This window comes from Phyllopteryx taeniolatus, chromosome 9 (assembly GCF_024500385.1).
Source record: "Phyllopteryx taeniolatus isolate TA_2022b chromosome 9, UOR_Ptae_1.2, whole genome shotgun sequence".
Lineage (NCBI taxonomy): Eukaryota > Metazoa > Chordata > Actinopteri > Syngnathiformes > Syngnathidae > Phyllopteryx > Phyllopteryx taeniolatus.
The window spans coordinates 26,632,872-26,648,130 of NC_084510.1; the positions used below are offsets into that span (position 1 = coordinate 26,632,872).

Consider the following 15,259-nt stretch of genomic DNA (forward strand, 5'->3'; position numbering starts at 1 on the left):
ATAGCAATTTACAGAATCCCCTCCCTTTTTTCACCCATGACATGATCAGCTAGGCTGGGCAAAGATCCTGAGCCACTTTCAAGGTCGATCATGTAAAGGCGCCTACAGCCCTCCGCGTGTCCAACGCCCATGTTATCATGTTGAAGAGAGAAGGTAAGCAGAGCTGCATTGAGTTTTTGTTGGATGCGCAGACTTGCATAAGCTTGTAATAGTGAAGTCAGAACATAACGGGAGCGTGCAGAGTGTTTCCGGAAGAAGCTGCAGTGCGTTCGGAGCGAGCTGGGAGGACTGTGCAATGAGATCATCTCATTGCTAACGGCGGGGGAAAAGTTCACGGCTTTGGATGGCCAACGATGGCGGCCTATCCTCCCTCCATCGTTGGGAGGGAGGGGAGGGGGCGGAGGAGATCATCATCGGCGATCTCGGCAGGGTCATGCATTACGGAGGCAGGAGGGAGTCGCAAAGAGGGGTGGGCAAAGTCTGGCCCGCGTGCCACTTACGGCCTGCTCGCTTCCTTATGCTGGCCCACCGCAAAATACAGCAATAATTGCAATATCGTTCAGTTGCTGTTTTCCTAAAATGGCTTCATTCAAATGTATTTGTTCATATTCAGTCATCTTCCGTTCCGCTTCTCCTCACTGGGGTCGCGGGCGTGCTGGAGCCTATCCCAGCTATCTCTGGGCCAGTGGCGGGCTACACCCTGAACTGGTCGCCAGTCAATCGCAGGGCACATACAAACAAACAAACAACCATTCACGCCTACGGGCAATTTAGAGTCTCCAATGAATGCATGTTTTGTTTTTGGGATGTGGGAGGAAAGCGGAGCGCCCGGAGAAAAAAGCCACGCAGGCCACAAGGAGAACATGCAAACTGCACACAGGCGGGGCCGGGGATCGAACCCCGGTCCTCAGAACTGTGAGGCGGATGTGCTAACCAGTCGTTCACCGAGCCGTTTATTTGTTCATATAGATTTACTAAATTAATTCATCTGGTTAAATAGTTGGTTCATTGATTTATTCTAAATTAAATGCAAAAATATATTAGTAAAATGAAACATTTTAACATGTACGTTTAAAGTGTTTTACATTTATTTTATTAAACAATTGGTGAATTGATTTAATGTAAATAATAGAATAAAGAATGTAAAATAAATAAGTTTATAAATGTATTATTAGTTGTCTTATTTACTGATAGTAAAGATTTTCTAAAAAAAACACATTAAAAAAGCTTTTCATTTATTCTTTTGACTTATTGGTTCATTTATTTATTGCAAATAACAGAGTTCAAAATTTTGGGAAAAAACAATGAAAATATATAATTTTGTCATTTAATCTGTTCATTTTATTGCTTTATTGTAAATCATAAAATGAAAAACATTCATAAACAATTTTACATATACACAATTTCTTTTTTTTTTTTTAATTAGTTGGTTCTTGGGCGGCACGGTGGACGACTGGTTAGAGCATCTGCCTCACAGTTCTGAGGACCAGGGGTTCAATCCCCGGCCCCGCCTGTGTGCCCTGCGATTGGCTGGCAACCGGTTCAGGGCGTGCCCCGCCTCCTGCCCGATGACAGCTGGGATTGGCTCCGGCGCGCCCGCGACCCGCGTGAGGAGGAGCGGCTCACCAAATGGATGGATGGATGGTTAATGTATTTATTGTAAACAACAAAATGGGAAAATAATTTAATTTGGTATTAAATAATTACAATTAAATTTCATATAAATTATAATAAATTATGGATTTATGATTAAACTATTTGAGACAAATATATATATATATATACATATATATACATACATATATATATATATATACATATATATACATATATATACATACATATATATATATATATATATATATATCATGATAGCGGCACGGTGGCCGACTGGTTAGAGCGTCAGCCTCACAGTTCTGAGGTGCGGGGTTCAATCCCCGTCCCCGCCTGTGTGGAGTTTGCATGTTCTCCCCGTGCCTGCGTGGGTTTTCCCCGGGTACTCCGGTTTCCTCCCACATCCCAAAAACATGCATGAATTGGAGACTCTAAATTGCCCGTAGGCGTGACTGTGAGTGCGAATGGTTGTTTGTTCCTATGTGCCCTGCGATTGGCTGGCAACCGGTTCAGGGTGTACCCCGCCTCCTGCCCGATGACAGCTGGGATAGGCTGCAGCACGCCCGCGACCCGCGTGAGGAGAAGCGCGACAGAAAATGGATGGATATATCATGATATGATATACATTTCAACTGGCCCATCTGTCCCTTTTCAAAAATCAAATGCAGCCCCCCCCCCCCCGAGCCCAAAAGTTCGCCCGCCCCCGGCGTAGACGGCGGGTGGCGCTCGAGGGGGACAAGAGTAGGAAGCGGAGGGTTTTTTTTCCCCTTGCAGTTGACTCACCATGAAGCGCAGGTCGTCGAAGCCGTTGAGCAGGAACTTGCCCTCGTACTGCGGCAGCCCGGCTCGCTCCAGCCACTCGCCCACCGGCTGGTCCAGGGCTTTGCCGCACGCCCCATCTGCCGAGAGAGGGAAGCGCTTGAGCAGCGAGAAGCCGTTGAGCCGGTAGCAGCGGCACTCGGAGGACGACACGTGGCACTGCCACATCATCCTCGGCCGGCGCGGGCGCAGCCGAGTGCGGCGGCACCGGGCCGTTCTCCGGGGCTGGGAAAAAACGGGGGGTTCGGGGTTTCCACCCCGCGTGGTAGGACACGGGAGGAAAGGGTGGGACGCCGGTTAGGGGCGAACGAGGCTTAACGGGTCAGGCGAGAGCGAAGGGAGCGCGGGAAACCCGTCTGACAAATTGGGGCTAAACTGGGCCCACTAAGCAGACGGGCGGGTGCGGACACGGGAGAGGCGAGCCGCTCCACAGCAATCACAAAAAACATTGGGATTCACACAGCGACACACTCTATCCCTAAAGTCGGGGTCGGGGGGGTCGGGGGGGTCGGAGGGGTCGGAGGGGTCGGAGGGGTGGTCACCACATACTTGTAAAGCTCTGCCTGAGTCCCATGGCTTCATTGGTCAAGCGCTTTGAGAGCTAGGGCACGGAGCAGCATTCGTAAAGTACGCTTCGGGTACCGGCGTAAACATTATTTTCTTGTGGGGGGGCCACAAAGGTGAAGTAGCTAGGTAGGTAGGTAGGTAGTCGTATTTGTAAAATCCCGCCGGATCGGACCCTTCCTCGACTCCTCAATTCGTAATCCCGAAGGGGAGGTCGGAAGTCCTGGGAGGCATTCACACGACGCCGCTCGTCCCCCGGAGCGTCTGCGACGATGACGCGAAGAAGAAGAAGAAGAAGAAGAAGATGTCAAGCGCCGCAGCCCACCTGGCTCCTCCGCCGCCGCTTTGCTGCATGCCCACCCCTGCTGGAACGGCGGTTGAGGGGGGCGCACCGAGCGCCTCACCGCTCACAGGGCATGACGACCCGGCCGCTTTCCCGACCTGCCTCGGTCTCCCGCCGCCGCCGCCGCCGCTGTTGTCCTCCCCCACGACCGGAAGCAAAGATCATGCCCTCCCCCCACCCCCCTCTCTCCCTTGTCTCCCCTCGCTCTATCTCTATACCTTAGGTCTCATGCCTGCTCTTTCGCTCAGCCTCCCAGTCCTCGTCTCTCTCTGGCTCTCTGCGCAGCCCCCTTCCTTTCCAGATCGCACTGCAGGGCTGCCGTATGGGGTGCTGCTCCACGTAATCACCCCTCCTCGCCTTACGCTTTCCTCTCTCTCGCTCTCTCGCTCGCTCGCTCGCTCTCTCTCTTGCGCTCTAACTGATTAGAGATGCACATGCAGAGGTGCTCTGATCTTACCGGTGCAGAAAGGACATCACAGGTAGAACAAAACAAGAAAAAAAACAACAACAACAATGCATTGACTGTCATGTTCACAGGTGAACAAAGAAGCTCATCAAATGGCACAAATCTTTACGAGGTCGATAGGGGTACGGGGGAATGGGGGGGGGGGGGGGGGGGGGGTGGCTTAAAAGAAAAGTTCCTGTTAAGTGAAAAATACTGCAAATGTCTTCTAAATGTAACACACCACAGAGAGGAGTGTGGCAAATTTGAATGATCCCACAAAATTGGCAAGTCTATAAAATGAGGCTTGAAAATCGTGAAAAGTCAAGCCGTCGTCGCCGCTCGCGAACGAATGCGCTGAAACCGCGTCCTGCTCAAAGAACGCTAAGCGTAACCTCAGTGCCTTCACAGTTTGAGCTGCAGAAAGAAATTCGCTCAAAGCCTCCGCTGGCCGGGTTATAGCTCACCAAGTTGTCGCGGGGCTCTCAGCGCCTCCACGTGAGGCGCTAGCCACCGGCTAGCTCGCGAGCTAACAGGCTTCCGGAGGTTCGCGCGTCGACGCCGTTACCTCCTCGCTCGGTGTCGTCGGTATTTAGGTCCGCATAACGCAGACGCTTCGGCAGCACACATCATTGAGCGTGTGGCTCACACTGCAGGCAAATACATGAAATAATCTGACACAAAAACTGCCCACTAAGAAGAAATATCTTGACAAAGAGCAAGCATATTTTGCCTCGATTCGAGGTATGAAGTGAGTTGCATGACAGGCAGTCGGACCGCATTCTCACATCGTCCGCTCGAGAACACGCCCGATGGAAAAAGGAACAAAAAGACACACAGTCCGGGGAGACTTTGATCTTAATAGCATGAAGTATTACTGCGGTAGCGCCAAACCTAAAAAGAAACATGGCACGGTATAGCCCACGTAATGTATGGCGTACGAAGCACGGTGATTATTTTAGATTCGATTATTAGATGGAAAGACGATTTGTCTGTACAGAAAATGGGAAAAGGCGAAAAACAAGCCAACGCTTCAGTCATTCATCCTCAAGACTGAAGGACGCGCACCCAAAACATCAACTTGCTGAGCTCAGAAGTCACATCAAGCGGCGAGATTCTGTCAGCCCAAGTCTCGAAATTGTCCATTTAGAATGTTGGTTGACACAAAAACAACCGAAAGAAATGCTCCCCGTGTTCATGGAGTTCTTTGACACTACCTTGCGTCGTAAATGTACACGTCCCAATTGTTAACAGTAACTTCAGTAGCGTGAAAAGGAACAAATATCCTCATCGAGCAAAATGTATGTGCGCTCTCAACTCGTCTTTGATGTTCACATTGTGATACTTTGAAGGGTCTAAATTGTCTTCCATCTTTACAAAACCAAAGTCAACTTTGACGTTTGCCTGAAAACGAACGATGTTTCTCCCAAAACGTACGTGTCGGCTGTGGGAAGAGTCGTCATAGTCTTTGGATGTACAGGGCTACGAATAGCAATTGGAAGTAAGTGTTTGACAGGTGATCAGTCCAGGGCGTTCGCTGGGATGCCGCAGGCGGCAAATAAATAAACGGATGGCTGGAGATTTGTAATGAATTTGCTCATAAATCCCGTAAGAGCTTCTTGCCGAGGCGGCGGAAATCCCGCCGGCGTCATCTGAAGCGGGATGATGAAGGCCAAACGAGGCCGTGCTGCTGCTCCGTGTTAGCGATGAGGTAACGACCCGCCGATGCTCATCTGCGGCCGAGGGACACGAGGCCGTGCGCGGGCGACTTAAGATGCTAATAACGAGTGAGAAAGAGCTCATTCTCATTCAGCGCGAGACCCCCCACAGCTTGACTAAAAGGAGCTTTGGACGCCAGCGCATCCAGACAAAGCCTGTTCAAAATACCAGCCGCCCCGTTCCCGTAACTTGCGTTGCTTTGGGACAACGAGAGAGAGAGAGAGAGAGAGAGAGACATCATTCTGTTCATCCAGGAGGGGAAAGGGGGCCAGAATCGCGACGTGACGATCGCATCCTCGTCTCTCACCGGGATCGCTTTGCTGCTAAAGTACGTCTCGACCCTTTTGTTTTTGTTGTTTTTTACTGCGATGCTATGAAAGATGAGGTCATCCAAGTGAAAAAAGCACGTCTCGTCGTACCTCGACCTACGAGTGTCACGGAGTTCGTAACTCGAGCTCAAGCCGCCGCACAGGAAGCGATGCAACTGAACGATCGTGAACTAATTACTGCCGGCGACGCCCTGCCGCGCGTGGACCGACGTGTTGCGACGGGAAAGAAATGCCACCCTTGATGTTCTACATCTAGTCTATGTCTATATCTATATCGGGAAACAACCTTTTGAGGCTCCACATATACTGTATTGTTTTCTTTGTTCTTTTTTTTTTTTTTTGTCTTTCGTCGAACCACAAACACCGTGTCGTGATTGTCAAGGCAGAAGCGGATTGGTGGCAATAAAGTAGAGAGAGGATATTTGAGAAGCTATTGGTGATGATGGCCCGTGCATTGGCTGCGCTTCGGTGACAGAGACTCTCCACGCTTTGCTTTTTCGCCACAAGTACATATGAAATTACAACATTATGGATCTGAAGAAGGGTAAACTCAAGGGTGAGTTAGGGCCCAAACCCTGCCGCGAGGAGCAGGAAAAGAAAATCAAGAAGAATTGATGCACCCTCTAAAAATGTGTCATTGCCTGTATGAATAGTTGAAAACGTAAATATAAAATGAACTTCCATTACCCTTCAAAATAAATGGTTTACCGTGAGTGGGTATGTTGCATTCACGAGCCCTAAAAATAGCAACTGTCGAGCAAAAGCGAGACCTCCACCATTTGTTAGCTTGAGCTTTTTAATAGCACAATCAGCAGAGTAAAAACATATGCATGTGGCGAAGACTCTCTATAACCTCAGCTAACAACCCAGGCTAAACCAACTCCTCCCTGACATACAAAAGATTTGGGGACATTGCCTCAACGTACTTCCTTGACACCAATTACGACTTTCCTGTTAGCCAGGGCTTTGGCAGCATCTTGTGGTGAATTCGTGAATAGGCTCGCCCCGTGTAGCCGTATGTTTGATCTTTCATTGTCTTTTTTTTTTTACAAAACATTTTTTTAAAAAAAATCTTGTTTCAGAATAAAACAAAAACCCGAAAAAAAAATTGGACTTCCTTTTTTTTTGGACAGCAACCTTTCCCTTCTTAAGTCACATAGATTCTTTTTTTTGGGTTATCTTTTGGTATCAGAACAAAACGGAAACAGCATGTTTCAAATAAGAATGAAAATATATCTCTATGGATTAAACGGCCGCGCTGGAGTTACGCTAGCGAGGTCGCCGCCGAAGAGGAGACGAGCGGGATCAAAAGCAGCGTCTGCTTTTATCGGAGGAAGCGGCGGCAAGCAAAGCTGAAGGAATTCAGGGAAACTCAGGACAGGACAGGACAGGATTTGATTTGATTTGCGTGTGTGTGTACAAACTGCATCGTTGCTGCTCATCACTTTCAGCGACACATTGCCCGAGCCGTCCTTGGAACACCTCAGTGATGTTTTTGGATCGCATCTGATGGGCTATTGTGTCCTTACTCCCGATCTTTGACACGTCGGCTCCTTAGCTAGCGCGCGACACACATTTGAATAATGGCAGCGCAAATGCATCCCGATAACCAAACGCGACTCAGCTGAATGTGGGGCACTCGCTCACGCGCGCGCACACACACACACACACACACACACACACACACACCTATGGTATGTGTCATGTGTGTGTGCGGTGAGGCGGAAAAGGCGAACAAACATATTGCATCTTCCCGTTTATGTAATACAGAAGAACCTCGGGCGCTATTAGAACCGAGAATGTGCAGCAAATGGGGCGTTGAGGAAGGGGTGATGATAAGCACAGAGTTACTTTCTGCCCTCTTTGTCAGGAATCAGAATTGAAACCAAACGCAGTCGTACACAAAGCAGACTCAAACACCAGCGGTTCGCTCAATTAAGCGGCGCCTTGACTTAGGAGATCTCAAATCATCTTTCCCCATCGAAATGAAGGGAAATGCAATTCATCCGTTCCAGCCTCTCAGTAGACACCGATCAAAACATTTGTAATGGAAGAAAAATGGCACTCTATCGTATTTTTACAGTATAAAATCGTACGTTAATGTTAAACAGTTTGCGCGTCATCATAATTCAATGGGCATTATGATGCGCATGGTGTGCGCCATGGCCACTAGGGGGCAGTATAATACATACACATACTCCACGCAGAAGACCGCCTCAACTAAACCCAAATAATATTCATTGTTTTCGCGCAGAGGATAAAGAATATATGCCTGAGAGTGTTTTATGCGTTGTCCGCATGTATTGCTACAGCTTGTGTTCAAATATCTTGATTCAAGGTTTATTATTATTACTACAACATAAATGCTAGCTTCATTATCCCAGCTAGGGTGTTTTTCATCCTGTTAGCATTAAGCTAGCATCATTTCATAAGACAAAATAAATTCCCTTTGTTTTATGTTTAGTTTGAAAGTTTACATGGGCGCAGCCATAAACAGTTTCAAGAAAGCACTTGGGCTCTTTTTCTTGGGAAGATTTGTTTTCACTATCTGCTGAACTGCTGCTCGTTGTAAACTTCACTGCCACCATAGCTAGTGCTCGTAACTCCAATTTTTGCTCGCGCCTCAAATCGCTGGTGAGCCGAGGCACCGCTGCATACTGTAAAAGTCCATATCAAATGATCCCAATAAAGATTTCCGTGATATAGCTTGAATTTTCCATGAAAAAAAATCCAGGATAATGTCTTGTCACTTCCACATCTGAAATCAATTTTCATCATTTTTCTTTCATGTCTCAGTCGATAATGAATGAATATTCATGACGGGAGGTGAGCATTAGCTCCAAAGGAGGATAAGGTGTCCCGAGTGTCATCCCCGCCCCGCCTCAGCCCGTATTAAAAAGTGCTAATAATGCGAGCCGATGTAATCAGTCACAAGGTCGCTGCGTGCGATACCCGGCGCTTAAACCCCACCGGCCAATCATCAATGCGCCACTGGGCAATAACAAGCTCGATAAAGCCTTCCTGACTAAGTCTCACTTCATCCCCGAGCCCCCGCTTGTCATTTCCTATTAGCACACCGATGAATTATGCTCATTTCTCTTGGTAATAAATCCAAATCACTGCACCGCTTGAATGAAATTGGAAAAAAATGTTACCTGAGCTCGCCTGCTTCTTGTCGGATGTCTGGATGCCGGCGCCGATCAGGTCCATGATCTTCTCAATCTGTTGGGGAGATAGAACGACAGCCGTCCTATTTCATTTTCATATATCAGCAACTTTCAAATCATTTTGTCAACGTTTTACATAAGCAAGTAATGCCGAGGGGCAGAGGGCTCTACTGCTCGGCTGCCCCACGCAGCAGAATAAGGACAGGGAGACACGGTCCCTGTTTGTTTTGCAGTCAAGAGAATGAAGATCCTAGCATGAAGACGTTGTGGAGGATATGTAACGCGATATTGAGGTGACCAAATAACTCATTACAAATACAAATTACAAATGATACAAAGATGTTTAGTAATGCAAATATGTGGTTTTTGTCATGGCAAATGCTCAAAATTGTGACACCATCCTCCACACACGGACGGTGGCGTAGGACAAAAACCCCCCAAAAAGCTTCCCGATTCCCATCTGTCTCGGATTTCCAATTGGGGCTCATTTTGGCAAATTCCCCAGTCGGAGTTTGTCGACGTCCGAGCCCTGGAATCAATAGGCTGCGTGCAACCAAAATGGCCGACTTCCTGTTCAATTTTGGGCATGACTTCTTGAGACTTTTTCATGTATCCTGTTATGAGGCCCTCCCAATTTCATGACGATTAGTGAAATGGGTTTGTTTTTTTTTATATATAGAAAACATACACCAGAAATACACGCTTCTTGGCAATCCAGTTGAACAAAACAATTCCAAGCGGGCCTTTCCATGGTGCTCGAGCCCTAATGATTCGAAATATGTATTTCATGTCCAATATTTAGATTGCAGGCTGTGCAACGACACCGTATGTGCACCACGCAATGACATAGTCGAGCGTTTAAATAAATCATCGCACCCTCCCAAAGAAGTGACATTTTGATGACAGACTCCAATAAAGGTGCACTTAGGCTGCATCTAATGTCGACTACAGAACGCGCGCGTGTGTGCGTGCGTGCGCGCGCGCTATTGAATGTAAGTGGGTTAATTCAAGAAGTGAATATGAGGTTTGCGTCGCTTCAGGCGCAGTATGCCGCGCGTCCCACGTGCCCGCCCGCCTGCCTTCCAAATGAATCAAGGCTCATCTTGCACAGTGTTGATGCCACCAGCCAGCCAGTGCAGGGGGCTCTTTCAAACACTAAATATTACATCCAATGAGTCTGCCGCTAGTGTGGCGCTTGTGCACGGCCACGCGCACATCAGCTTTTTAGGTTGCCCGAATCTGCACTGATGTGGATACCAAGTGCGGATACGAGCTGACCGCATCTTATTACGTGTCTCATTAAAGCTGCCCAAACAGCACACTTGGTTTGTGGCTTTCGTGCAAAAATAGAACAGTCCAATTAGTTGTTTTTGGACCAGTGGAACAAGGAGACACACTCGTTGGATTGAACCTTTCAGGCCGAAGAACACTGAGCGATGTGGCCAAACGCGACTGACCTGGCGCGCAGTATGCGGGCTTCAGCAACTAGTTTTCTTGAATATATATATATATATATATATATATATATATATATATAGTTTTACAATCATACTTGACTCCGTTATCTTCCTAATTGCTTATGTACAGTCCCTGTGGCTAAAAAAAGCGAGTTTCCGTTGCTGGAATGCACGAGGGTCGTCAATGAATTGGGCGATCATTGCCAAGAGCCGCTCGGATAGCCACACTTTCTCGCCGGTTTCCTCTCGTCCTACGGCGGCCGCGTCAATCCGCTAATATTACTGCAGTTTATTGAGTTAGCAGTTGTGAAACTCGTCTTCGTTTTTGTCTGTATGAGCGTACTATACTGCCCCCGGGTGGCCAAGTCACGCACACCAGAAGGAGCTGCAATGAATGAATCATGATGCACAAACCTTTGTAATTCTTTGCGTTTTCTTGAATTGTGTTACTGCTATGTTCTTATAAAGTACAATATTATAGAGGGCCATTTTCCTTATTAATAAACACATTCCATTTGTATTTAATGTACTTAGGGAGTTGGTTCCCGCCATGTTATTCCATAGAGATGTCAATATAATGTGTGTGTACTGATGTCTTCGTGAGATAATACACTGAAAATCTTTAGCCCGAACGAGTCGGGCGCACCATCAGACAATCGGGGAGCAGCTGCAACAACAGGAAGCCCTTGAGAACAGGACACCCCACCCAGCACGGCCTGAATAAACGCTGGTGTCAGGGAGGGGGGTATAAGCCAGGGTCTGCGGTGGTGACAAGACGACGACTTGTGCACGAACACAAACTTCAACATGTCCGCCAAATGTCGAAGAGGGGCTGCGACCTCACTGTCGTTGAGTTCATTTTTCATTTGAATTTGATTTGATTATTATTATTATTATTTGTTTTGCATAACCCATTTTCAAGGCATTTGAAAATATCAAGCCAATTATAAGACGACATGAGACGTTTGTGACATTCTCATGATCGTTGTCGTTACACTGAATTTGAACGCTCAAACAATCATCATATCATCAGTTAATCCCGAAATATTTCATGTGGTTGGCCTAACGCCATACTAATAATAATAACAATAACAGTGAATCAATAAAAACTGTCATTATAGCAGGTGTATTTAGTATTATGAATTTAATTATGTGACTTTTCCCAAACATGTGTGTATATATATATATATATATATATATATATATACGTGTGTGTGTGTGTGCGTGTGTTTGTATATATACATAGATTTCTTCGAATTAGTATAATACCTACATAATATTTTGTATTATTACATGAATTGACTCGTGATTTTACAGTGACAAATATGTAATAGATACTAGGAATCCCATGATAAGAATAATAACTACTATGTCATAATTTGAATGATTGTAATTGTATAACAAAATAAATAGGAATTTTCATACAGTTCTAATAGTTATTACATATATTTACAATGATAACAACAATAGCCTAATATGTTCAATATTATTAATATTATTATTATTGTGCAAAAGCACAAAGGCTTTAATTCTTATTTTGATGAAATATAACCAAGTTATAATTTGACAATAATAGTGTGATGTATTTAATTGTTGCTATTGTATAATATAATTCATTATCCATTTATTAATGATAAAACAGTAACAACATTTACTGTAGTATTAATATTGTTATTGCACAAATATTATTTTGCTTATAAAAATTCAAAATATGTATTCATTAATTTTACAATCGCAATGATGATAATAATAATTAGAAGTAGTAGTAGTAGTAGTAGTATTGCATCCACGGGACTCAAAGCTGTTTCAGAACGTAATCAAAAAGGAATTTCCTGCCTGCTACTTTAGCTGCTGTTGCTCGCCGTCGCCCCCGTTGGTGAGAAAGGGTAGTGGGCATAGCACTGAGCGGATGTGTCTTGACAGCACAGGCCCAATTAGCCCTGGATGCTACACAGAGGCCGCCGCGCCGCGGGCGTTACCATAGCAACCTCTGCAGGACATCCTTCCCCCCCTTTCCAAAAGGCAACGCCTCAGCCTCTTTCCGCACTAATCCCGAGTCGCGCCTCTTATCAGCCTCTCGTCCTAATTTCGTGGATTACCTCGTCCCACTCCGAGGCGAAGGAAGGCATTCGCTCCTCGGAGGGCTGGCCCGGCTCGCACTCGGACACGGATCCGCTCCGAGCGGCGTGACCCCCGTCGTCTCCTCCGAGCGGCGGCGCCGGCGAGTCCGAGTCCGAGTCCGATTCGGACAAACTTCGGGTCAGCCTCAGGTCGCCGGCGGCCGGCGTGAACCCGGCTGTCGCCTCGGCGGGCTCCTTCCCGTCAGTCTGGATGACTTTGGAGGGATCCGCATCCGGCGTGCACAGTGCCATTGTTTTATGCCAGGGTGGTTCCTTGTGGGATATCCAAGATATGTCAGTGAGCGGCGAGACGGGAAGACCGAGATGAAGTCGAGTGGAGTAACGTGGAGGGAAAGGGAGTGGAAGTGGAAGTGCGAGTCAACAAGGTCCACCCACCGGTCGTATCCTGTGGCCCTCCCCTCCGATCCCTCAGGCAGACGCACGTACTTTTGCCCGACAGTCGCATCGGTCCATGTGTCTCAGGAACATTCCTTACCCGAACTCAGCCATTACCTTTAACAAGTGTAACTTTGACTCAAAACAATCCTGAAGCGATTCCAAACCCTGTCAACCTTAAACTCTGACAACCTTAAAGCCTAACTTTCATAAAGCCTAACCCCGAAACTATCCCTAACGCAAACACTAAACACCACACCCCCGACCCTAACTCCTAATAAACCCCAACAACCCAAACCCTACTCCCAAGAACCCTAAAGAAACAATTCCTAACCCTAACCATAAGATTGACCCTATCCCGAAGTCAAACTCTCTTACCGTGATCAATCCCGAACCAAATTATTCAAAGTAAATCGGCAGTCTGCTCTAATGATTGCACTTTTACACGGTTCTTTCCCAAAATGGGACTTTCTTCACAACTAAAGTCAAAAGTTGAAATATTCACATTTTGGCTGGAATATTCTCCTATTTTACATAAAAACAAACAATGCAAGGTAAAATCACCGTTTTGCAGGCTTTGTCTTCTATCTTGCGGGTTAGGGTTGATGTTAAAGGCAGCAGTTAGTCAAGTGCTTCCTTTTACCGAGTTAGCTTCTCCCGCTGTGAGTTAACGACCTCTCCCGAGGATAGCCCGAGATGTCTGTGGCAGACTGAGAATCCAAGCGTCCCGAGAGGCCGGCCGGCTAATCAGGCTGCCGGTGCGCCTTGAAGTCTCCTTACTTTGCCTTCTATGAATGTCTCCTCCAAAGACACTTGAAACGGAGGTCACCCTCAAGCTCCTGGAGTTGTGGAGGACAGACGTGTTACTGCGTGTCTGTCTGCTGTGTGGGCCAAGCAAGAAGAAATTCCGTTTTAGTGGCCATCTGGAGCAATGGTGGAGTTGCGTAACCCTCTATTTAGCAAAAAGTCGTCTAGCAAGACGACTTTTTTCCATTTAGTTCAAATTATAGTTCCCCAAAACGTCGACCTAGTGACTAACCCCAACCCAACTTTAACCCCTAACAAAACGTAACCCAAACCCTAATCAACCCCCAAGCCCTAACGTTGACCCTGACCCCTTTAGCAGACAGTAATAGAGCATGGTTTTCCAGATATATCATGTTTTTATTCAAAAAAGCATTTTGTTTAGTCGTTTGAACTTTTATTAGCTGCTTTGTATCGTGTTTCTTTGATCTGCGTCGATCTCGGCGCGGCGTCACCATGACGACCTCGAGCCGCCATCTCCACGCCCTCCATCAGCCGAGCTCTTCTGCGTTGCTCACCTCGTGCGTCTCGTGGCCGTGACAGAGAGAAGATGACCCCCTTCGCTCCCTTGGGATATCACGCTGCCGCGAATAGTGCTGAGGCGGCCAAAAACAAACGCCACATCTCATGGAAGCAAGTGAAGAAGGGCGCGTGCGATCATCTCCGTGACTGGGATGAGGATGTGCACGCTATTTTTGGTGATGCTTTAACACAGGGGTGTCCAAACTTTTTCCACCAAGGACCGTATTCCAAAAAAAATGGAAGGATGCAAGGACTGGCTGCGATTTATTAAACACGCTAAAACAAATCAATCAAGCAGTTATGTATTGTAGTTATTTGGGAAAAAGACTGCTATGCCACAGGTTTCTGGCAAAGAGTTCATAGATCTGCCCCTGGACTGAGCAGATTTCCACATTCAGAGCCAAAACAAGAAGGAATCTATAGGAAGCAGGATCTTTTTTTTTGGTGATATGGTCTCAAATCGGAAGACGACGGGCGGCAAATGGCCCCCGGGCCGAGGTCGGGACACCCCTGGTTTAACAGCATGACGTCTTCACGGCCTGTCGCGGGCCACGTACTGTGAGTCCGAACATGAAGTAGCCGGCCGATGATGATCCTCAAGGCGGAAAGACAGCCGTGACTCATGGACATTCGCCGCGCACGCCACAGAGAAGCCGCCGCCGCCGCCGCGCGTACAGGAAGTGGAACAAACAATGCACACGGGGGTCGTGGCGCACAAACGCATCTTTCGGATTCCGGGCTCTTCCTGCTCGCTGTGAATTCTGTATTTAAACAAGAATGACAGCGTGAGCATCCCTGGCCTGCTACCTGTGGATTATAGGAAATATAAGCTGCCCCAGTCTTCAAACTTCTCACCGTTTCCACTGGGAAGTTTTATCCGGTTAGGTCTTCATTTGACACGGACGATGCAGTCCAACTTCGTCACAAGCTTGCAGCCGATGCGATGCGTATGGAGTTTAGAGC

The 15,259-nt window shown here is 47.1% G+C and overlaps 1 protein-coding gene across 11 annotated transcripts in view; it reads right to left on the reverse strand.

Annotated features, from left to right (window-relative positions):
* Positions 1-12,945, reverse strand: part of anks1ab (ankyrin repeat and sterile alpha motif domain containing 1Ab) — a 35,552-nt gene extending 22,607 nt beyond the window's left edge. For 5 of the 11 annotated variants that reach the window (XR_009790175.1, XM_061785243.1, XM_061785246.1 and 2 more), the window contains exons 1-3: positions 12,554-12,943; positions 8,986-9,052; positions 2,398-2,513 (exon numbers count right to left, since the gene is read on the reverse strand). Coding sequence is in view for 10 of the 11 variants with exons in the window: in XM_061785243.1 (XP_061641227.1) it covers positions 2,398-2,513; positions 8,986-9,052; positions 12,554-12,826 (456 nt within the window). In the remaining variant the exon portion in view is untranslated. Of the gene's footprint in view, positions 1-2,397; positions 2,514-2,982; positions 3,532-8,985; positions 9,053-12,553 lie in introns of those variants that run through there. The other 6 variants (XM_061785248.1, XM_061785245.1, XM_061785244.1 and 3 more) reach the window with 3 other exon arrangements.
* Between the last annotated feature and the right edge of the window lie 2,314 nt (positions 12,946-15,259).